Raw genomic sequence first — 23,211 nt, forward strand, 5'->3', positions numbered from 1 at the left:
CATGTTGCCCATCGAAAGAGGACTGAATAAAAAAATGCGGTACATATATACAATGTAATATTACGCAGCCATAAAGAAGGACAAAATCATGACCTTCACAGCAACCTGGGTGGACTTAGAGTCTATAATACTGAGTAATTTATCACAGAAGCAAAGAACTGAGTATCATATGTTCTCACTCATAAGCGGACCTTGAACAAATATCCTAATACTATAAGAAAAAGATTGGCAGTAGCGGGAAACTGCCAGAGGGGAATGCGGAATTGGGATTGGCAGTAGTGAGAATCTGCAGGGGGAGGGGAGCACACCTCATCAACAAGGGTACTTGCATAGTGAACATTTGTATACCTAACCCTGAATTGTACCCCACATCTTTAAAATTAAAAAAATTAAAAGAAAAAAAACATGGAAGTGACTAAATAAACAAAATTTAAAAATGCATAAATGTTTGTTGAGCAAATCATTTTTATCCTGAGATATTTCTAGCACTATTGGAGTAACTGATAGTAGCTCTCCACCTCAAAGTTCTGTTCTATTTTGTTTAGTACTTGTTTTTGTCCCTTGTTTAAGATAGGTGGAACAGCTACTGGTACTGCCTTGGTTTCCAAGGTGAGGGGGCATGAATACAGCTAACAAGGGTCCAAGGAGCAGAAGAGAAGAACAATATAATGGTCTCTGGGAAGAATTCTGAGCAATTAATTCATGTGAAATCAGGAAAACAATATTTTGACTTATTCTACAATGCTATCTTCTTTATGTTTTCATGGCTCTCATAATAGAAAAAGCTAAGCTAAAAGAAAAAGCGTATTAAATGAAAAGTCATTTTATGAGTCTTGAGTGAAGCAAAAGTTTGGATTATCCTTTTAAACTTAAGTGACCGAGTAAATGCAATATGGTATTCTGAATTAGAGCCTGGGACAGATAATAGACATTAGTGGAAAATCTGAAGAAATCCAAATAAAGGTGGCCGACTAGTTAATGGTATTGTACTGATGCTAACTTTCACATTTTGACAAGTGATCTGTGGTTATGCAAGATGTTAATATGAAGGAAAGTTGGATGGAACTCATTTTGTAACTTTTCTGCAAATCTAATATTATTTTAAATAAAAAGTTTTTAAAAATTAAATGGCCAAACACTCTTACTTTCAACAGTGATGAGCTCTGCTTTGTTTCTTTGATTTCACTGCATTGTGTCTGAAGACATTTTTGAAAATACATAGGATTGGGGTAGGGATTAGGCTACTTTCTATTGTTTATACAGTTTTAGATTCTGCCCTTTCCCTCTTAATAATATACATGTGTATTTTCATATGCCATTACATGCTCACCTGAATGTGATGGCTAATTTGTATAATGTATTTAACCAGCCCCTTATTGATGTACATTTAGGTTGTTCCCAAGTTTTTGTTAATGTAAATAATACTGCAGTGATCACCTGTGTACACATATTTTTGTGCTAATTTCTGATGTTTTCTTGGGGATAGGGACCTAAAAGTAAAATAAACAGAGAGCATAAACTTTTAAAAAGATCTTGCTGCTTAATGCCACATCACCCTCCAGAAGGGTTTGGCCAATTTATACACCCATGAGCAGTATATGTTGCCTGTCTTGGTGCCTCTTAGTCAACAGTGAGTTTTGCTGTTAGAAAAAAGCATCGTTCTGTCTACTGAGATTGCTTTAATTGAGCTCTCTGCTGAGAATCTCAGTTTCAACCCAACCATTTTATAATAGCCAGGTTTAGTCCCCTCTTTCTCCCCCTTTTTACCATTTTGGTACACAATTCCTTAACATGGTAGCTATTTGGGACTTATCTTTTTAAAGAAAATATCCTACTGATAAGTAATTTGAGATTCATTTTCTTTTTAACTTTATTTCCGAGGATATTGTGAAATTCAGGGACAAATGTTTTTTATTTTTAATATTTACACACACACATGCACACATGTACACTTTAACACCACTGAAGGGAGGGAGTTGTGAAAACGTAAAAATTGAAGTTTACGGAATCACCACCTACTGGGATTAGAGAATATCAATTTGGCATGACCTAGATATACTAAAATACACTATTGCCTAGCACTGTGTGCTAATCAGTCATAGAAAGTGGCTTCTCAATAAACAGGACTAACAAGTGAAGTCTACTGGTTTAACCTATAGCGGTACAATGGAGGCCAAAAGGCCTAGAATGTTCTTTGGTGGGATTGTCATTTCTGGTCCTAGTTCACAGCGTTGCGTCTTATTTGAATTCAGGAACCTCACTTGACACCAGTGGTTCTGGAGGAGAGTATCCTAGCTGGTGTGCTGGCCTCTTGTTCTACTGCAGGGACTGTTCTGTCAGAAAACGAGCTGTCACCACTGGAGAGGTAGTTCTTTCCGCTTCTGTCGCCCTTCACAGTCTCAGCTCCTCTCGTATTTATAAGACCGCTTTAATAGTCTTGTCTTGTAATTACATCTGGAGACAGGAGACAGCATCTTTTGATAGTTCAAGTCTTAACGCATTTAAATTGCCCTCCTAATGCTATAAAAGAGTCAAATTATATATTCTGGTTTGCACTAGACAGCAATAAATGTCAAGGTGCCATCCACTCTGGTATTTAACTCCTTGATGCCATCTGTTTTGGTATTTCTCACACAGACTATACACCAGTGTTTTCCTATCTCTTGGCATGAAAGGATCAAGTTGGGAGATAAATTTCACTATTCAAAATATATTAAAAGGCAGACGCAGTTTGTAAACATTGCTTTGGAAAGCTAGGCATAGCAATAAAGTCAAGGACAGGAACCTGATTTAGTAAAGGAAACATTTCACTAGATTGTCATCTACTTTATTTTTAAAGCTGCAATAAGATGTAACGATAAAAAGGCCAATGATGCATTTCAGCCAAGTGATATGAACTCTTGCTAAACCAATTAAACTGTCAGTATACTATGGTTTCACATTTTCTATAACATACTAGGTCACCTTAGGACACTTAGTCACGTATGACTTTTTACCACTGATGCAAAATCAATTTGGCAATTTATAATCTTACATTTCATTATGAAAGCATATTATTGTGCAAGAAAGCATATTATTGTGCAAGAAAGCTGCTGGAAAAATAAGAGATTTCTGAAGACCATTCACTCCTCTCCCACTCAAGTAGTCATAAAGTAATAAAACCAATCATGCTATCTGATGTTTTAGATTTCTAGGTTTTTTTTATTTATATGATTTTAAAAATATACGTACCAAGTATACAGTTTTTAATCCTGTATGCAATTTTGAATGTTGGGTAAAATTGCAGACATTAACAAGTGAGAATTTTGACTTAAGAGCTCACTTTTTTCACCTACCTTTTTCAATTTTTGAACGTTCAGACTGAAAGGAAACTTTAGGTATACTAGAGGGTGGGCTTTTTTAGTGTTCTGTATTTGAGGTCTTAAGCTCCATCTCTCCTCAAAGGAATAGAGAAAATAGTTATTCATATTTAATACCACCATATTTTTCAATTTGCTTTTTGAAAGTTGTGAAGTATAGAATGACAAATCAGTGGTATTTGAGAGAGGGGTGAGGAAAGAGGAAAAGGAAGGTTGGAAGCTTTTTATTGTTATTATAACATTTTTTGGAAATACCTTCCCTTTTTCTCTCTGGGAGAAGTGCGACAGTGCTTTTGGAAAAAACCAGTGGCAATAATGAAATACACATGACAGACTCAATGTTAGGTGCTTGTTGGCACATTAGAGGACAGATCTGTTCTCATAAGCTCTTATAGCAAACAGGAACATAATTAGCATTAACTTTATAGCCCTTTTCTTCTGTTATGAACTCAATGGGGATTTCCTTTAACCCTCTCTTATCATTCTTATGATTCTGAATCATACATTTCCCCACAAAGCTTAAATCAGATGTGTACTTCTGAAAACTATGACTGCATTAGTACTGGACTATTTAAACTTAAGATTTAAACTTGAGGATCTCTTCTTTTTTAGGTTAAGTCATGGTTACAGGATTGGTAGGGGTCATCTACTGTATTAATGTGAATTCAGTTTGTGATTAAACATCTCTAATTTGCCCTTGGTATAAGGACTGTGTGTCATTCAGGCATACCTACTTCCATTGTCTCAGGTATTTCCGTTCTCTTTGGTATCTCTCCTATTTGTGAATTCTTTCTCAGACTTTAGTCTGAACACATGGAACACATTAAACAAAAAGAGAAATACAGAGCAGGAACTGAATAATTAAAATAAGAGTCACATTGCACTTCCTTTCTTGCTGAGAAAGGTATTAGAACTAGGTTTAACTGACTTTCTGTGTGCTGAGTATGGAAATAGGCACTTGCACCTGCATGGTCTCATTTAAACTCACAACAACCCTGTCGGGTAGATGATATTGTTCCCTACTTTAGGGATGAAGACTAAGGCTCAGGGACGTTAAGTAATTTGCCAAGGGCATAATACTAGGAAACCGATAGAGTTTCTTTACATTTTTAAAAAATTTTTATTTTTTAAATGTGGGGTACAATTCAGGATTAGGTACACAAGTGATCATCCTACAGGTAAAGTTTGGGGCTCCCTTTGGTCCCCACTTTGCTTGGTTTGAGATTAGGTATCCTCATTGTTGTTTTGTCTCCCCCCCGCCCCGCAGTATCCCACTACTGCCAATCCCTTGTAGTATTATGGTAATTGTTCAGGGTCCGCTTATGAGTGAGAACATGTGGTACTCTGTTCTTTGTTTCTGTGATAGATCACTGAGTGTCATCGACTCTAAATCCATCTAAGTTGCTGCGACGTCCATATGTTTGTCCTTCTTTATGACTGTGTAATGTTCTTTTGCAGTTTAGTTTCCATTTCAGGACTTTCACTCTAATTTCAATGTTCTGTTGGCTCCATTTGAGTTATTTATTATTGTCAATACAGTGAAGTCTTGATAAGCCAGACCTCTTAGGGATTGGTAATGTACCCCATAGTAGAGGGTTAGAAGGTAGGAAAATGAATAATCTGGGCTATTTAAAAAATAAGAATAATGTATTGGTGTAATACTGTTGACTTTAGAAAACTCAAAAATACAGATAAAAAAGTATTCATCCATGATACTAAAACCTAGAGATAACCATTCTTAACGGGTGTTTTAAAACTGATTTTTTAATAGTGTGTGTATTTATACATATTCTTTAAAAATGCTTGTACTATAGGTACCATTTATACCCTACTTTTTTTTTTTTTTTTGAGTTGGAGTCTCACTCTGTTGCCCAGACTGGAGTGCAGTGGCTGTTCCCGGCCACCGCAGCCTCGACCTGCTGGGCTCCAGTGATACTTCCGTCTCAGCCTTCCGAGTAGCCGGAATTACAGGCATGCGCTACCATGCCCAGCTGATTTTTTGATTTATTGTAGAGATGAGGTCTCACTGCCCAGGCGGGTCTCGAACCCGCGGGCTCAGGCAATCCACTCACCTCAGCCTCCCAAAGGCGCGGGATTACAGGCTGAGCCACCGAGCCTGGCTTATACCCTGTTTTTTAAACAACCTACGGTGGCCGGGAGAAACACCTGACAGAGGGAGTTTAAAGCATAGTGGCCAAACATCAGGTATAATTTAAGGAAAACAGAAATACTCTTCTCCTTTGAATTCTTATTGGAAGTGTTTTCTATGTTGAGGTACTAAAAAGACTTAAGTTAAAATGTAATTGTTTCTGTTAAGTCAGTGTTGTGTCTATTCATCAATTATGGTATATTCATACAATGGAATATTATGAAGCTGTTAACAATTATGTTTTCAAAGAGTATTTTATGATATAAAATCATCATGATAAATGCTAAATTTTATAAAGAACAGGATGTAAAGTTATCTATGTATTTACTTCCAGTTTGGTGAAAAAAAATACACATCTATGATGAAGCATCTAGAGGTTTTTTTGGATGGAAAAATAGCAGTTAGTTTTATTTCTTTATATTCTTTTCTGAATTTTTCAAAAACTTACAGTGACTTTTTTTTTTTTTTTTGAGTTGGAGTCTCACTCTGTCGCCCAGACTGGAGTGCAGTGGCCGCTCCAGCCACCGCAGCCTCGACCTGCCGGGCTCCGGCGATCCTTCCCGCCTCAGCCTTCCGAGTAGCCGGAATTACAGGCACGCGCTACCACGCTTGGCAGATTTTTTTATTTATTGTAGAGATGAGGTCTCGCTGCCCAGGTGGGTCTCAAACCCGCGGGCTCAGGCAATCCACTCACTTCAGCCTTCCAAAGGCGCAGGATTACAGGCTGAGCCACCGAGCCCGGCTTTACAGTGACTTTTTGCTATAAAAAGATTTAATCTTACTTGAAATGAGGAAAACATTAAATCATTATGCTCAAATTTTTAAAAAGTAAAATTTTTGAGCTAATTGCATGCTAACACTATACTGTACTAGTATATCAGTCTTTACAACAACACTGTGAAGAAGGTACCATTATTGTCCATTTGAGGAAATCACTTGCCCAAGACCATACAGACTGGATGGGGCAGAGCCAGGATTTCAACTTGTATCTGTGTATTTCCACAGACTTTGTGAAATACAATATAGCAGAGCCAATATACAGGGAGGCTTGTTTTAATTTTTTTTCTTAACTAGTTGAAAACCAAGCAAAGCAGCACTGGGACAAGAAAGTACAAATTGAGGGCCAAGGTGTAGGTATAGGGCACTTATGCTAGTGTAACCTGGGAGGTCCTTTGGCGCCAGAGGTTAGCCCAGGAGCTCTGGATCCTAGGGTTGATAATGTCTAACTTCATGGCTCTATTGTGAGGATTAAATGAGAAAATTCATGTAAAGGGCATATGGTACTGGCTTGCTCAATAAATGGTAGCCAGTATTATTATTTCTCTTATTTAGGACCTTGCTTGTTATAGGGATTAGAGGCTCCAGGAAGCCTGAGACAGGACATGTCTCAGTGAATCCTGTCACATTTTAATAGTCCTCAAACATTCCTAGAAGCCTAGTGAATCCTGTCACATTTTAATAGTCCTCAAACATTCCTGACCACTGAATTGCCTTTTATTTGAACCTTTCAAATAAACAAGCCCTAATCAGCTTTGTGGGTCCTACCAGCTTTTTCATAAAATCTCTCTCCTTTTTGGGGTGGAGTTATTTATTTACTCATTGAAAATAGGCACTTTGTGTAATACAAGGGAAGCAAGAGGTGATTGGTTTGGAGTTAATAGGCAAACTTTTTTTTTTCTTTAACGTGAGGAGGCTTGATTGGGTTACGCTTCCTTAAGACTCTTGGAGAGTCTGGGAATTTCGAGAACAAAAGCTCGGCAGGGAGGCCACCAAAGAGAGCAGGCTCTCCAACAATCTTAGTATGTTCTTAATTTTTTCATTCTGTTTTTTCCTTCTCTTCAGTCCCTAGAATAGAATGGCATTATCTTGAAGCCATGGAGATTTAAGAAACAACCAAGGTTGGCCTCTCTTTGTTGAGCTTATGAAAGCCATATTTAGATTTAGGAGGAATGTATTTTTCCCTTGGGAGGCCTCTCTATACCTGCAACCATCAGAAATTCCATATTAAAATCCCACATTTAAGTCTTTACAGCTAATGTCTGTTCTTGCGTGTCTGGACCAGGTCCAGCTGTCAGACTGAGATATTATTGACTTTCTCTTCTCAAGTGTGTGGTTTATATCTGTTGGCTCCATTTCTTCACCACTAATTCTGAAACACCTTGTAATCTGACTTCTGCCACTGCCTCTCTACTAAAATTGCACCCTTTCAGATTACCAACTGACTTTTTGCTAAATTCACCGGGACTTTTCTTCACCTCTTTCTCCGCCTTGAATGTGTCTCTTCCCTTGTTTTTTGAAACTACATAATATTGACTTTCCTCCTACCTCTCTGAGTATTTTTTCTCCCCTTTGTGATGTTTTCCTCTACCCCTACCATCCAAATGACACTAATTCTCAAAGGGGAGTCTTTAGTGCTCTCTTACTCCTTTACTCTTCTTTCATTCTCGTGGTTTCAACTTCTACCTCAGTTTAATTAACTCTCCATGTCTGACTTCTTACCCATGCCCCAGTCCTATATTTCTTACAGCCTAGTAATAATTAAAATTGTCTTTTGTGAGCCAGGCTTTTCAGTATGTACTTGATGTATATCATTGCTAAGCCTCACAACACTCTTCAGTCTATTTATTTGTTTGTTTGTTTTTGAGTCAGAGTCTCATTCTGTCACCCAGGCTGGAGTGTGATGACATGATCAGGGCCACTGCAGCCTCGACCTGCTGGGCTCAGGTGATCCTTCAGCCTCAGCCTATTAAGTAGCTGGAACTACAGGCACAGGCCAACAAGCCTGGTTAATTTTTTTAAATGTATTGTAGAGGGGAGATCTTGCCAAGTTATCCAGGCTGATCTCAAACCCCTGGGCTCAGGCAATCCTCTTGTCTCTGCCTCCCAAAGTGCTGGGATTACAGGCGTGAGCCACCATGCCCAGCAAGGCAGATAGTCTTAACCCCATTTTACAGATGAAGAAACCAGCTGAAATAAATTACATGTGTTTATATTTTTCCATTTAGATCTCCTGCCATCAACTGAAGCTCAGTAATTCCAAAAGAGAATTCCTTCCTCTCTGGCTCCAAACTAGTTCTCCTTCTCACTTTATGGCAATGTCATTCTCCCACGTTCTGTTATATCACTTGCAGGCTGAGAGAATTTAAAATCAGACAGGTAATTCTTTGGAATAATACACACTTCCCTGCAGCAGCAGCAACAGCAACAACAACAACAACTAAAAAAAACATTCATCCCGCGCCTTTGGGAGACTGAGGTGAGTGGATTGCCTGAGCTCGCGGGTTCGAGACCCGCCTGGGCAGGCGAGACCTCATCTCTACAATAAAATCAAAAAATTAGCCGAGCATGGTAGCGTACACCTGTAATTCCGGCTACTCAGAAGGCTGAAGCGGAAGGATCGCCGGAGCCCAGCGGGTTGAGGCTCCGGTGGCTGGGAGCGGCCACTGCACTCCAGTCTGGGCGACCGAGTGAGACTCCAACTCAAAAAAAACCAAAAAACAAAAAACAAAAAAAAACCACTCAACTCCCTCATGATCCCCCAAGCCCAACTCATTGCAACACCAAATCTTGAAAATTAAAATTTGAGCAATCACACAGATGAATAATTCTCAACCATTATGAGAGTGAAGTTTTCACACACTGCATGCTCTGGGCTTCCTAGGGTTAAGCATAATTTTCAGTATTTAACTGTGCTTTCCTCAATTCTCAGGGCTCACTCTTCCCAAGTGGGTCCCTCCCATGGTGGGACTGCCCTAGGTTCTGTGTTGTTCCTGGTGTACTGGCAGTAATCTCACTCCCTCTACATTGGACTAGAAAACCTATTGGAACATGAGTGATTTAGCAATGGTATTTCTATATATTATATATATGTGCATATATATAATGTATATTTTAATTCACTAATTAAAACAAGACAATTACTTACAAATGACGATAGTTTAGTATTAGCAACAGCTGACCCAGAACACATATTCACAGCTTATTTGACATACCAATGTGTTGAGGCAATGACTTTGAAAACCACTTCCACAGGTTATTGGGGAAGGCCTAAATGCCCATTGGTGTGGGTCAGCTTTCATCTCTGTGTGTCATATTTACCTAATGCTACAAAATTTTAAACTCGATACTATTTAAGAATCAGAATTGAGAAACTACACATTTTTTGAAGCCCATGACAGTATCACCAGGTGACACCATCTCTCATTGAGGATTCTGCACATGCCAAACCAAATGCTTTACTTGGGTTGTTTTACTCTGCTAGCATCTCTGTGACCATTTCATTTTTTAAAAGCAGACATCTACCATATCTGCCATCATTTTCAATGGGAGGAGTACAGAAGGCCAAAAGTTCAGTTATATACCATTCTTGTGAAGTCAGATTAAAAGAAAGTATGGACCCATTGAGAAATTTCGGTCATTGGTTTAGTATGTCAGTTTTTTCTATTAGTAAGATATGGGTGCCCTGAATTGTATGACACTACTATTTAATCAGACTTAACCATGATGTCAACATTGAGTTGAAAGAGAAACTTACTCAGGTTAGCCTTTGGTGAATCATCTTCTTAATAAGGAAATTAGAACAGACCTTTTTTAAAAAATCTGAGGACCTGGATATTTAATCACTGTCATAAAAGGAAGATAAAAGGCTGCTGTGTTTTCAGGATTGAACAAATGTTTATATTAATCTTGTTATGTAGTGCATACATATATGATTTGTTGGCAGTTGTCACTGTGTTTAGCATATACTTGGGATTCAATTAAAATTTGTAGAATGGGCCAGGCTCGGTGGCTCAGCCTGTAATTAGCACTGTGAGTGGCTGAGGCGAGTGGATTGCTGAGCCCGCGAGTTTGAGACCAGCCCGGACTACTTGATGAGACCTTGTCTCTACAATAGATCAAAAATTAGCCGGGTGCGGTAGTGCGCGCCTGTAGTTCTGGCTACGTGGAAGGCTAAGGTGGAAGGATCACTGAAGCCCAGCAAGTCAATGCTGGAGTGGCCGTGAGTGTGCCACGGCACTGCAGCCTGGGTGACAGAGTGAGACTCCAACTCAAAAAAAAAAAAAAAAAGATTGTAGAATGAAACTTTTAATTTAGCAAAACAAAGATTTTAAAAATACTGAAATTAAGAAATGCCTCCCTAATAGTTAGCATAAATAAAAGTTTGATAGGAATAAAATCTAATCTGAAAAAAGATCAAAGATCATTGAAACGCTTATGTTTTAAGAAAAGCTTTATTCTAAAATGCAAAACATTAATAGACTCTCACCAAGCCACATTTTTTATTCTTGGACATAGTTACAGAGAGTGTTTTTCATACTTACCACACACTAACTGAATGAAAGACAGTAGGGTGGTTGGAGGTGAAATCAAACAGAAGATCACCTGTAAAGCATCACTCCATCTGGCCACCGTGGGTCATAGAAGACCCTCATCAAATTGATTTGGGGACTCAATAGTCTCTTAGACTATCCCTGCAATCCTTATGTCCTTCAAGTGAAGTGTTTGCCCTGATGCTGGTTAGAGTCTGACCAGCATCCAAGGTTACCTGTGATGTTTTGTGCTTCTCAGAGTAAAGTAATTTAATGGAAGCCTAATTATAGCTGCTTTTGCCGATAAATTAGTAATCAATGCAACTGACAAATAACTATAAGGGCTTACTTTGTGTTCAGATTGTGTGATGGCCTTCTTTGGAAGTATGAGACATTGTCCCTATCCCAGAGATGCTTAAAGGCAAAACAGTCACAAATGAAATAAATAATATTACAAGGTAGGCTTAGAACCATACCTTAGAGGGAACTATGAAGATTATTTAGTGCAAATTTTCCACTTACAAAAAAGCTAGGCTCAGATTAGGAAATAAAATTTCAGACAATTGATAGAAGTTGGAACTAGCACTCAAGCCTGACTTTTTTTTTCTATTTCATCATATAGGTGATTATATGCCATTTTGACATACTTCCTTTGACCCACCATTTTGATGTTGGGAACTTTTTGACAAGATCATTTTGACATAGGGGCATGTCTAAAACAGTCTGAAACAAACATCCCACTACTTTTTTTTTAGTACCAAGCAATGTGCAAAACAGACAGCTGTATCTTATCTATCAGCTTCATCTCAGCTCTCAGCCTTCAGAGTGAAGATCAAGGATAAGGTGGGAGCAGGGTCAAGGATGGAATGGGCATCCTGGATGGGGTGAAGCTCCAAGAAGAGATGAGGGATGGAAAAGGGGATCAGGCACCATCTGGCAAGCAAAGTATACATTGCCAGCAGTCAAGTGTTTCCCACACTTGCTCATCTTTTAAAAACCATTAATGTGGCATAGTATCTGTTCATTCTCTGAGAATTCTTTTATTTCTTGAATCGTCTGTTTCTTTTTTCTTTTCTTTTCTTTTTTTTTTTTGAGTCGGAGTCTCACTCTGTCGCCCAGACTGGAGTGCAGTGGCACGCTCCTGGCCACCGCAGTCTCGACCTTTTGGGCTCCAGCAATCCTTCCACCTCAGCCTTCCAAATAGCCGGAACTACAAGAGCATGCTCTCACATCTGGCTTTTTTTTTTAATTTATTGTAGAAACGAGGTCTCGTCAAGTTGCCTGGGCTGGTCTCGAACCCACAGGCTCAGGCAATCCAATCGCCTCGGCCTCCCAAAGTGCTGGGATTACAGGCTGAGCCACCGAGCCCGACCTCATCTGTTTCTTAACATTTCTGATTCCCAACCTTCAAGAGACAGAAGTGAAGTAGGGGAGAATATTTGGGACACAACATTATCCCGGTCTCAGATCCAGGCTTCACTGGGAATCCTTGAGTTAATGTCTATCAGTTTTGTCATTAATATTCTCTGTGAAATCCTATGGAAAAGAAATATGCATCTACTATTTTTAAAATTATAAAATTTCACTACTATGGTAGTTTGAGGGAATAGGACTTTTAGGTTATTTAGTGATTTATCTTCTTTCAAAACCAACCAAGCAAAAATACCTCTACTTTTTCTGATTATACACATGTGAATTTTTCACTTTCTCAGTGCAGATTTTAATGCAAAATTATTCTTTAAAGTTTACTCCTGAAATGTAAATAATCTAAAGGCATAAATGAATGCATATTCAAAAATATTAATGCTGAAGAAGTAGAAAGTGAAAGTCCCCTATAATTTGAGTAAGGGTTGAGGAAAATGTTTCAGGGAGGTACATGATAAACAGTCTCTATTAGTCTGTTTTTGTCATGGCTGCATCAGAACAACTATGCCAGAATGTCAAATATAAATATAGGATGTCTTGATTTTAGCAAAACATTTGAGAATTCTGTAATATCCTTGTGCACAAGATTGTGAAATTTGACTGTCTAACTAGTAATTAGGCAAATTCACAGCTGGTTGAACAACTGATTCAACGTCAACCTGGAGGAAGATGTTTTTAGTGAAGGGTCACAGGACTGTTTTTGGACTCTGTCCAGGCACTCATTTATTTAACAAGTACCAAGTACTAACTACGTACAAGTCACCCTACTAAGCACTGTGAGGAATATAAAGGTTCCAGATCATGGTCCCTGCCCTAAAAGAGCAGGTTGTGGGTCATAATTGATCACAAAGGCAGGCTTTTCAGATTGCAGGTAACACAAAACTGGGTGGTGTAGTTTAATATATAGGATGACAGAATCCAGATTTAAAATGATCTCAACTTGTAGGAACTCCAGGTCAAAGCCTACAAGATGAAATTTAACAGTGATAGATGTAAAGTCTTGAATTCAGGTTAAAAAAATTGCATATGTACAGGATATGAAAGATGTGACTTGGCAGCAGTTTATGTAAAAAGTTCTTGGGGAGTTAGTTGATCACAAGTTTAATATGAGCCAACAATGTGGTGTAGCTTTTTTTTTTTAAGTGAAAACAATTTTAGGCTGTATTAGAAGCATGTGTGCTGCTCAGACCACATCTGGAGTATTATGTTCAAGTATAGTCACCACATTTTATGAACAATGACAAAGTTGAATGTATCCAGAGGATAGTAACCATGATGAGTCTGAAAATTATGTCATGTGAGACATGGTTGAAAGAAATAACTGAGGATATTCAGTTTTGGTCTCAATTTGGACCCTTGAAGTCATGGTTAGGTTCTCTTGCTATGTGCTTCACAGTCCTCTAAACAAGCCTCGTTTCTTCCCCACTAGACTAGGACTTTGTTAGAGCAAGATAGGGTCTGTATTCACTGTTATATCTGTGGAACCTAGCACTGTGCTTGACATAAGTTGGGTCCTCAGCAACGTTAAGCGAATGAGTGAAATTTCCAGTTGTGAGGGCTTTACGTACAACTGGGGAAAACTGATAAACAACTAAAATGACTGGCATCTATAGTTGTTAAATTAAAAAGAAAATTTAAAAAGGTTACTAAAAGTTTTTGAATAGACCTTTCCCCCCCCCCCAGGTTTCTCTATCTGCCTTTATTTTGACTTCTAATAGGACTTGATGCTAGATTTGCCTGTCTGCTTTAACAGAAATCTTAAAGTGTCTTCTCTCCAAAAAGAAGATTTTTAAGTCGGGCTCGGTGGCTCAGCCTGTAATCCCGCGCTTTGGGAGGCTGAGGTGAGTGGATTGCCTGAGCCCGCAGGTTCGAGACTCGCCCGGGCAACTTGGCGAGATCTCATCTCTACAATAAATAAAAAAATTAGCTGGGTGTGGTAGCGTGCGCCTGTAGTTCCAGCTACTTGGAAGGCTGGGGCGGAAGGATCGCTGGAGCCCAGCAGGCCGAGGCCGCGGTGACCAGGAGCAGCCACTGCACTCCAGTCTGGGTGACAGAGTGAGACTCCCACTCAAAAAAAACCCCGGAAAACAAACAAACAAACAAACAAACAAACAAACAAAACAAAAAAGGAATGCGAATGTATCAAGGAAATGCAAATGAAAACAATGAGACACTGTTTTTAACTCACAAATAAGGAAAATATAATATATCACACACATATATATTAAATATTTGCTGATGGTAAGGAGTTAGTGGAATGGACACATTCATACATTTCTGGTATAACCCTTCTGGGACAATAATTTGGCAATATATATTATCAATATTCATTTGTTTGACCCAGTATTTCTTCTTCTGGGACTTTTTCCTAAGAAAAGTCATCCTGAATTTAGTAAAAAACAACTTTATGAGCAGAGGTGTTTTATGACGATAAAATGTTGGAAGCAAAATATTTCATAATACAGAGGTGAATGGTTATATAAACCATGGTATGTCCATTTGTTAGAGTGTTGTAAAGCTTTGTAGTCTGTAGTTTCTATAGCATATAAAGCTGTGGTTATAGTATGATATACCTGTGTGAAAACAGAGAAACTGATACACAGAAATAATTCTGGTAAGTCTTATATCACAATGTGAACGGTGACTGTTTTTTGGTGGTGAGATGATCAAAAATTTTCGAAATTCTTATTTTAAAAGTTTTTTTTTTGTATTGGAGACAATTTTAACGTGTGCCCTACTTTACAAATTTGTAGAATAGACTTGTAGAAAATTGCCTTTCTAGTTCAGGTCTTCAGCACCTTTGTGTAGCTCCAGTTATATCAAGGGTATTATGAAATTGTGAGGAAAAAACAAATGCAAACATCTTCAGAGAAAAATTGATTTTAATTCTAAACTTAATTAAAATGAATTTTAATTCCCTTTAATTTATAACATATATGTAAGCATATGTCACGAACAATTTTGGGTCAAGAGTATGTTAAGAAACCTCATAAATAAAAGATAATTATTTTGTTTTTGTTTTTGTTTTTTGAGTTGGAGTCTCACTCTGTCACCCAAACTGGAGTGCAGTGGCCGTTCCCGGCCACTGCAGCCTCGACCTGCTGGGCTCCGGCGATTCTTCTGCCTCAGCCTTCCAAGTAACCAGAACTACAGGCGCGTGCTACCACGCCTGGCTAATTTTTTGATTTATTGCAGAGATGAGATCTCGCCAAGTTGCCCGGGCGGGTCTCGAACCCGCGGACTCAGGCAATCCACTCACATCGGCCTCCCAAAGCACGGGAGTACAGGCTGAGCCACCAAGCCCGGTCAATAATACAACTTTTAAAAAGAAAAAAACATGAGCATCTTAGATTTTAGAGAGTCAGACATCTTGTGCAGATGGAAATGAAAAAGTACCTTGCAGGTAGCAGGCACTTAATAAAGTTTTGAATGATTGGCTCATGGTGGGGAGGAGAGAAGAATGAATGATTGACTATAGATGAATAATACTAGAATGATCTGGAAATCAGGTGTTATCTTGTTAAATAAAACCTGTTTGAATAGACATTTATATATTGCTCAGATTTATCAAAGTTCTAGCTGTCAGACCTCTGTATACTGTAAAAATGCATCCTTTGCAAGTAATTTGCATTAACCCAGACTCTGGACATTCAGTCCAGTCCAACTAACTTATCAAAATTACTAGTAACTGTTCTGATGTCCATTATTTAATGTAACGCACAGTTTACCTTCTACAAATTAGAAGGCATAGTTCATAGGCACGTTTGATATAAACTTAAGTCAGTTTGGGGCTGCATATTAATGTATCCTGTTCTTTTCTCTTTCTCTAAAAATAGCAGAGATATCTTGGTTCTTGGGTTGCTTGCATCAGTTTTTCTTCTTTCCTACTTAAAAAAGAGCATTACAAACCTTGGAAAATGGAAGGGTTCTAAGATTTGTTTTTGAAGTTATGAGTATCGGCATTCTACTTGGGATGAACACAAGAACAGATATGATTTCATTTAGAATGTTTCAAGTCAATCTAGGTTTGAAGAAAGTGGAGTTTTTTTTTATACATGTTCGCATTAGATGACCTTGCTCTTTGTGACTTGTAGTTCCGCTTAGCATATGTATCTATGGCCATGGAATACATTTTATCCTCTATTTTTATGCCTATTAAATGTTAAAGATACTGTGGATAGTACTGTTAAGAAGATGAATTTAATATGAACAATCTCTGTTCCTTACCTTTTTGTTTTGTTTTTGTTTTTTGCTTTATGTCTTTCTTCCTCCTTGTCCAGCCCCTCCCGTTTTATTTGAAATATTTTCCTTCATCTTTTTATGTATCACCTTGTTTCTGTCTCAATGGGAAGCAAACTATTTTTGAGAACTGGTCAAATCCCTGATTTTGTTTTGTATAATCCAAATTTCTGCTAAATGAAAAGTTGTATATAGCATTGGACTGACATTTCTACCAAGCCAGAGTGTAGTCTTTGGGAACAGGTTTGATATACATTTTCTTTTCTGGTATCCTAAACTGGTTGATGCTGACCATGTTATGCAGATTCAATTCACCTAGAGCTTTTCCATATGATAATCTGAAGGTGTGATCTCCCAAGGATGGGTATTCTTCAATGGGAGACTTAGACAACTTGAAAGAAAGCTGTGTACTTCAAAGCTCCTTTCACCCCATCTGCAGTTAACTTTACAGTCTCACTGGTCTGGCAAGTGTTAATAGCTTATTCATTTGCCTCCAGATAACTCTATTAGAAGCTGTAGATTATTTCAGTAAGGAATAGCCAGTGGGTCTTTGATCTCCATATACATAGAGATAGAATAATTCAGAAAGAATTCTATTGGAGTAATTTATGGCAGAGACAGCACAATTTTATGAATGTTTTCCTCAAGTAGGTCCAAAAGATGTTGGCAAATAGTAGAAGATGTGCTCTTTCCATTGTTCCAGCTTCCCTATGAAACGGGCTTCCTGATTACATGGTATTCCAACCTCTGTTTTTCCTTTAAATAAAGTGGTTTTAAGAATAAGTATCTGCTAATAGTTAAACACATAAACTATTGGTGCTTGATGAGGTAGGGACTTATTTTGAAGGGAGCAGATGGTGCCCCATGGGGTGGAGATGATGTGGTAAGTTTGCTTTCTTTGCCTTGTGCGTAAGGTCATGTACAAATGGCCAGAAAGCAAATGAAAGGTACCCTTGAGGCTGTTTGCACTTAGATGTCAACTTTCTTTTAGAAAAGACTATTTTCTTTACTTTTGTTTTTATACAGATCTAGGCCCCAGTGTTGTTTTAGTTTCTCTTTTTTATTGCTACTTGTTTAGTGCTGCTTCGCCAAGGACTTAGGTTTCTCTTTGAAGTGTCTGAGTCCCACCTCTATAATGCAGTTATAGTGACTAACTAGATTTGAATCAGTAACCTAGCCAGCATATTTTGCCTAACTGCCTCCTGCTTTCTCAGCAACATTTTAGTCTGTGGGAGGCGACATGCTAGAATGACTATTTGTGGGGATGCATTTCCTCCTAAGTGACTTTATTAGTCTTGGGAATATTTTTCCTGTCTTTCTGGGTAACCAACGATTACCGTTTCCACAGCTATGTCTTACCTCCTGTTGTCCATCTCAAACTGTCCTTTTTCTTGTTTCTGGCCTCTCAGAGCACTTACAGTCAATCTGACAATAGTTTTAGCATTGCATTTTATTATTCTTTAGTTCTTTGGGGTTATTTTCTTGCTTTTTTTTTGCTTCCAGATTAGTTTGCAGTGTTCCAAAGGGGGAGATGTGTCACAAAATGATTCCTTTACTAGCAAGATGTATATGGTCCAGTGACACACTTGGTTGTCACACAGTTTGTGACCAGAGAAAGAAATGACGTAAAAATATAGGGCTCCAGGATTTCAAAGAAAAAAAATGGAGTTGGCACTAAGCTCTCGTTGTATACTAATTACAATCATGTCAGATATATCAGAAAACCCCAGCTGGATATTGATGAGAATGTTAACGTACATTGAGTTATCTGAAACACTTCAGCTGTACGTCTACTCTGTTCTCTAGACTGCGTTGAGAATCTGTACCTCAGTACTGGCACAGCTGTTGCCCAGGACTCGGGAACTGCTCAGAAGGAGCTCTTGTGGTCCCTTTCCTACCCGAGTCAGGCTAGGAGCAGGCAGCCCTCTTGGTCAGGTAATTGGTGCCTTCCCTGCTCTTCCAGCCACAATCTTGTATGCCTCTGCCTCTTACCTCAGCCATTTCTGCTCAGTGCATCAGGGTCAGGGTCACTCAGAATTCTAAGCCAGATTTAGGTCAGTAAGGAAGAAGAAGACTGAGTGCGAGAACAGCCAGTAAGAAAGGGAAGGGGTGGGGATAGTACAAGTCAGTTCCCACTTAGCTCCTCATCTTATTACCCTTTCCTTCTCTGCCAATGGCTTGCTGCAAAAGAGATATGTGTCTGTGTTGAGTACTACAGATGTGCACAGAAATGCTCTAATAAGGGGGTTCATTGCCCCACTGTTTATACAGTAATAGCAGACCACTGGAAGACAATCTAGATATTTAAACATAAGGGAATGGTTGTGTAGAGCACTCTCTGATAAAGCCATTAAAATGGCGTTTTCAAAGACTTTTTTTTTGAGTTGGAGTCTCACTCTGTCGCTCAGACTGGAGTGCAGTGGCATGCTCCTGGCCACAGCAGTCTCGACCTGCTGAGCTCCACCAATCCTTCCGCCTTAACCTTCCAAGTAGCTGAAACTACAGATGTGAGCTACCGTGCCCGGCTAATTTTTTATTTATTGTAGAGATGAGGTCTCGCCAAGTTGCCCAGGCAGGTCTCGAAACTGCGGGCTCAGGCAATCCGCTCACCTCGGCCTCCCAAAGTGCAGGATTGCAGGCTGAGCCACTGAGCCTGCTCAAAGACTTTTAATGACAATGGGGAATGCTCACGAAGTAATCCATTTGAAAAATCTGGTCTCAGTTTATAATACACAGAGAGAAAATACTGCAAGGAAATATACAAGACTATTAAGGGATATTATTTTGGGGAGGTAAAGTTATAGATAGTTTACTCTATGTCCTGTATATTCTACAATTTCTGTAATACAGATTTATGATTTTTTATGATCAAAAAAATGAAAAAAAAAGTGTTTCTTTTCACCATCTTCAGCCTCCAAGCCAATCCATCTCACATGCCAAGATGGAGATAATTACTTTTTCTGAGAACAAAAGTAATATATTTGCATTATGAAAACTTTTAAGAATATAGAAAAATATGAAAATGAAATATCTTAAAATATCTTCTTCAAATAAAATGAACTTCCTTTTTAGAGAGGCTTACTTGAAGTATCACTGTACTTTCTGCTACCTAATAAAATAACAGGGGTACAAATACTTGGTTAATACAGATAATTTAAAACAGATTATTTTATTTAGATGGCATCTTCATTCATGATTTTTAGAAATGGAAAGGAACCCGATATATCATCTGATCCTAACCCTGGGGGAAGTTCAATGGTAGGTTTTGACAATATTCTGTGTTAGGCATAATAAATGAGACTCAAAGTGACTTGCTTCAGGTTACACAACCAGCTCCAGAAACCTGGAGATACCCAATCCTTTGCTCTAATAGTTACACTTCCAATAAGGAAAGACATCTTTGACATTCTGTAAATGGTGGATTTCTTAAAACACATGCCTCAAAATTATTTTCTAAAATAAAAAAAATTACCTTTTTTCCCTTTCAGATATATAACCTTAACTCAAAAGTACCCAGAAACAGGTTTTAAATTGTGTGTATTTGCATGATATACAATGAGCAAATTCTTTTCTTTGGTGAATTGTTTTAAAATGGTGCTTGTTTGAGAAAGTTTTCAAAAAGGAAAAAAATATACTCTAATATTAAGTAAATATTTGGCATAAAAATTCACTAGGTTAATGTCTTCTAAGCCTTCTTGGTTTACCTTCTTGCAAAAAAATTAGCATAATTTGACTTACAGTTATTCTCTGAATCAAATGGTAACATTTCAGATGCCATTAAATACATCTATTATAGCAATGGTTCTTTTGATAAATTTTATAGTGGCATATTATTGGATTAACCAGAAATACAATCATTCTTTTTACTCGATCTGCTTCAGAAACAGAAGTAGTTGGTTTGAGTCAAACAGAAATTTCCAAAAAACACATGTCTTTAAGAGCAATTTAAAGAGAAATGGCAAATAGAAAACATAATCTACTTTCAAAAATGAAAACCACTTTGCGAAAAAGTTCCCTCTGGGTGATGTTTGGTGAATCTTTTTGTATTAGTAGTCTACTCTTTATCAACTCTGGCCCAGTTGGAGCTTGTGTGGAAGCTTGTTTTGCTCAGTGATGGTTACTCTGCCACCACCAAGTAGCCAAGAGAACATGGGCTGCAGCTGAGAAGAGGGATCACCATGAGAGAATGTTTCAGTAAAGTAATGGGCAGCCTTTAGACAATCTTTGAAATGATCCTAGGTGCAACCATATCCTGAGATACGTTTTCTCCCTCCTCGTCATTTTGTTGGAGGAGCATTTGAGAAGGAAATTGATTTTCAGTTGACTAGGAAAATGTAAATCAGTAAAAGGTTTAAAGAAGATAAAGCCTTGTATCTTTGTTTTGTTTACTCTCCAGACCTTTCACATGGAGTAAGACATATATATCTAGTATTTTCTCAGGCACCGCAGCTATTGGGTCTGGATGGTCTCTGATTCTCAAGACAAAAGTGTGTAGAGTTGCTGCTATGTTCTTACTACCACATCTTGATTGTACTTCTTTATTGAAAACACATCCGTTTTCTCACGGACTTTTTGTGTTGGGCCTTCCATGTGCCAAGCATTCAATAAATATTTGATTGCTTTGTTATCTTCTAAATGCAAATTCAACATTTAACATTCAAATACTGAAGTTTCCCTGTGACAAAAAACCAAAAGGGCCTCTGCTAGAAGAATGCCTATTTGAATACTTGGAACCTGCTCCCATAGGCCACTTGGCATGTGTATGTTCTGCTTCTGAGCTTTAGTTTAAGTAGAATTTAATAACCACTAGACCATTAGTCAAATCACTTACCAGTCATCTAGAGGTTCATAATTTTCCCATAGCTGATGGGCAACTTGGAAACCTGGAATTCTGTTAAACTATTTATTGAGCATTCCTTGAACTAGGCTTTTGGGTTGAGTGATGGTGGAGGGTGGAATGCGGAGTTGACATAAATAACAGTTCAGACTTAGTCCCTGTTCTCTAGTATCTTACAATCTAGCAGAATGGGATTCATTGAAGAAGATTGATGATGTGCAGCTTGAGAAAGACACAATTTGACAACCACAAAAAATGTGTACTGAAATTGGTTGGTAGTGACTGTGAATGTCAGGCTCCTGAGATGCTGGAACAAGGAGGAGAAAAAGGAAAATATGAGTCAAGGGAGCAGTAATAAATGATAGAGGAAGGAACAAGAGACAGCTGTAGGAAGGTAGGTGTGTCTTCAGAGAAGCAGGGCTCTATTCAGTAATATGTGCCAATGTTGATTAGGAATATCATGATGTCAATACACACCCAGTTCTGTGACCCACACTATATGAGACTGATGTTCATTATAATGAATAAGAATCATTAAATAGTTTATGTTTCATACACAGTACTTCAGTTACAGAGACAAACAAATGTAAAAAAAATCCATACAGCAATGTGTCCATATTTAAAAAGTTGCTTTTTATCCAGAAGACCTCAATCTGCAAATACTTAACAAGGTCAGACATTATTGGAAATACAAAAAAAAAAGTGTGCCTTTGAGCAGTTTACTTAGTTGAGAAGACCAGATATATACAAATGGAAAGTTGACTCTCAGTACCAGGCAGTACAGGCCAATTGCTTATAGACAGTAACTGCTGTGGACCTCAAAGGATGGACAGCTTCCTGGGGTCTTGGATAGTCTTAGAAAAGTTTCCAGATCTTTGAGCTGGTCTAAGTGGTTGGTCTGGATTTAGGCGGGCTCAACACAATGCCAAATCTGCAGAAATATTGTTTTTTGCCCTCTGGGAAGTTGTAATGTCTGACCTGCTCTCATAAACTCCTCCCCAAATCAGGCTTGTGCACTTAGCAGTCATAGATTGAACCATCAACTCCTTAAAGCACACCTGGTTGATAATTAGCTCAATCACATTGTGTTTCGGTCATTACCCTTAGATTTCCCAAGGATGAGTTTAATTCATCTCCCACATTAAAGTGAGTGCCTGCATGACCAAAATTCAACTGAATAGAATTTCTGTCTCTATTATGTCAATTTAATGCTATGGTAATTTTATTGCAAAATAGGTATCAGGTTACAATTTGCCACCCAAATATCTGCACAGAAATTGTTAGTGTATGTTGCAAAAAAATCTTCAGTGGCAAAAGGCTCTAAAGGAAGACGAGGAGGAAATGAGCTGAAACTTTGATTTGAAGAATTTAGTGTTGATAATATCAAATATTGGTTACTCAGAGATGACCTACTCTGGCTTTATAGCCCCTTGCTTCCAAGGTTTTACAGAGCTTATTTTGTGTTTTAACCACACTCCCTTTGCCTCTGACCTGCTATTGGATGTGAAGGGATACACTGGTAGTACATATGCTATGTTACTAAAGTGGGAAGAGAGGGGGGCACCTTTATTATACTGGATTACTGCCAGATGCCTGGAATGTGCAAATCTACTCACTGGTTGCTGTTTAAATAGGAAAAATACAAATCTAACCCCTTCTAGGAATGGTGCCAGGTGTCAGTATTAAGGCAACCTAACTCCAGAAGGCTATAAAAATAGCCCCCAAGTAGTAGGTTCTGATTTCCCACTGAGATGACCAATAAATCCAACAACCAGTTAATTAAAAATGCTGGGAGGGAATGTTCATCCTCCATTACCCACCTGTCCTTGTGAATACTCATTGGCTACAAATGGGAGGCTACCATTTAGTGTTTCAATGTCTGCATTTGGAAAC

General features: G+C 38.3%; 1 protein-coding gene across 1 annotated transcript in view; it reads left to right on the plus strand.

Annotated features, from left to right (window-relative positions):
* Nucleotides 1-18,416, plus strand: part of LOC103255428 (glypican-3-like) — a gene marked incomplete at its 3' end in the record, with an annotated part of 83,993 nt that extends 65,577 nt beyond the window's left edge. The window contains exon 3 of the mRNA XM_008053371.2: nt 18,288-18,416. Within this exon, the coding sequence (XP_008051562.1) occupies nt 18,288-18,416 (129 nt within the window). The remainder of the gene's footprint in view (nt 1-18,287) is intronic.
* Between the last annotated feature and the right edge of the window lie 4,795 nt (nt 18,417-23,211).

Source organism: Carlito syrichta, unplaced genomic scaffold (assembly GCF_000164805.1).
Source record: "Carlito syrichta isolate Samal-C Ts95f unplaced genomic scaffold, Tarsius_syrichta-2.0.1 Scaffold288125, whole genome shotgun sequence".
Classification (NCBI taxonomy): domain Eukaryota; kingdom Metazoa; phylum Chordata; class Mammalia; order Primates; family Tarsiidae; genus Carlito; species Carlito syrichta.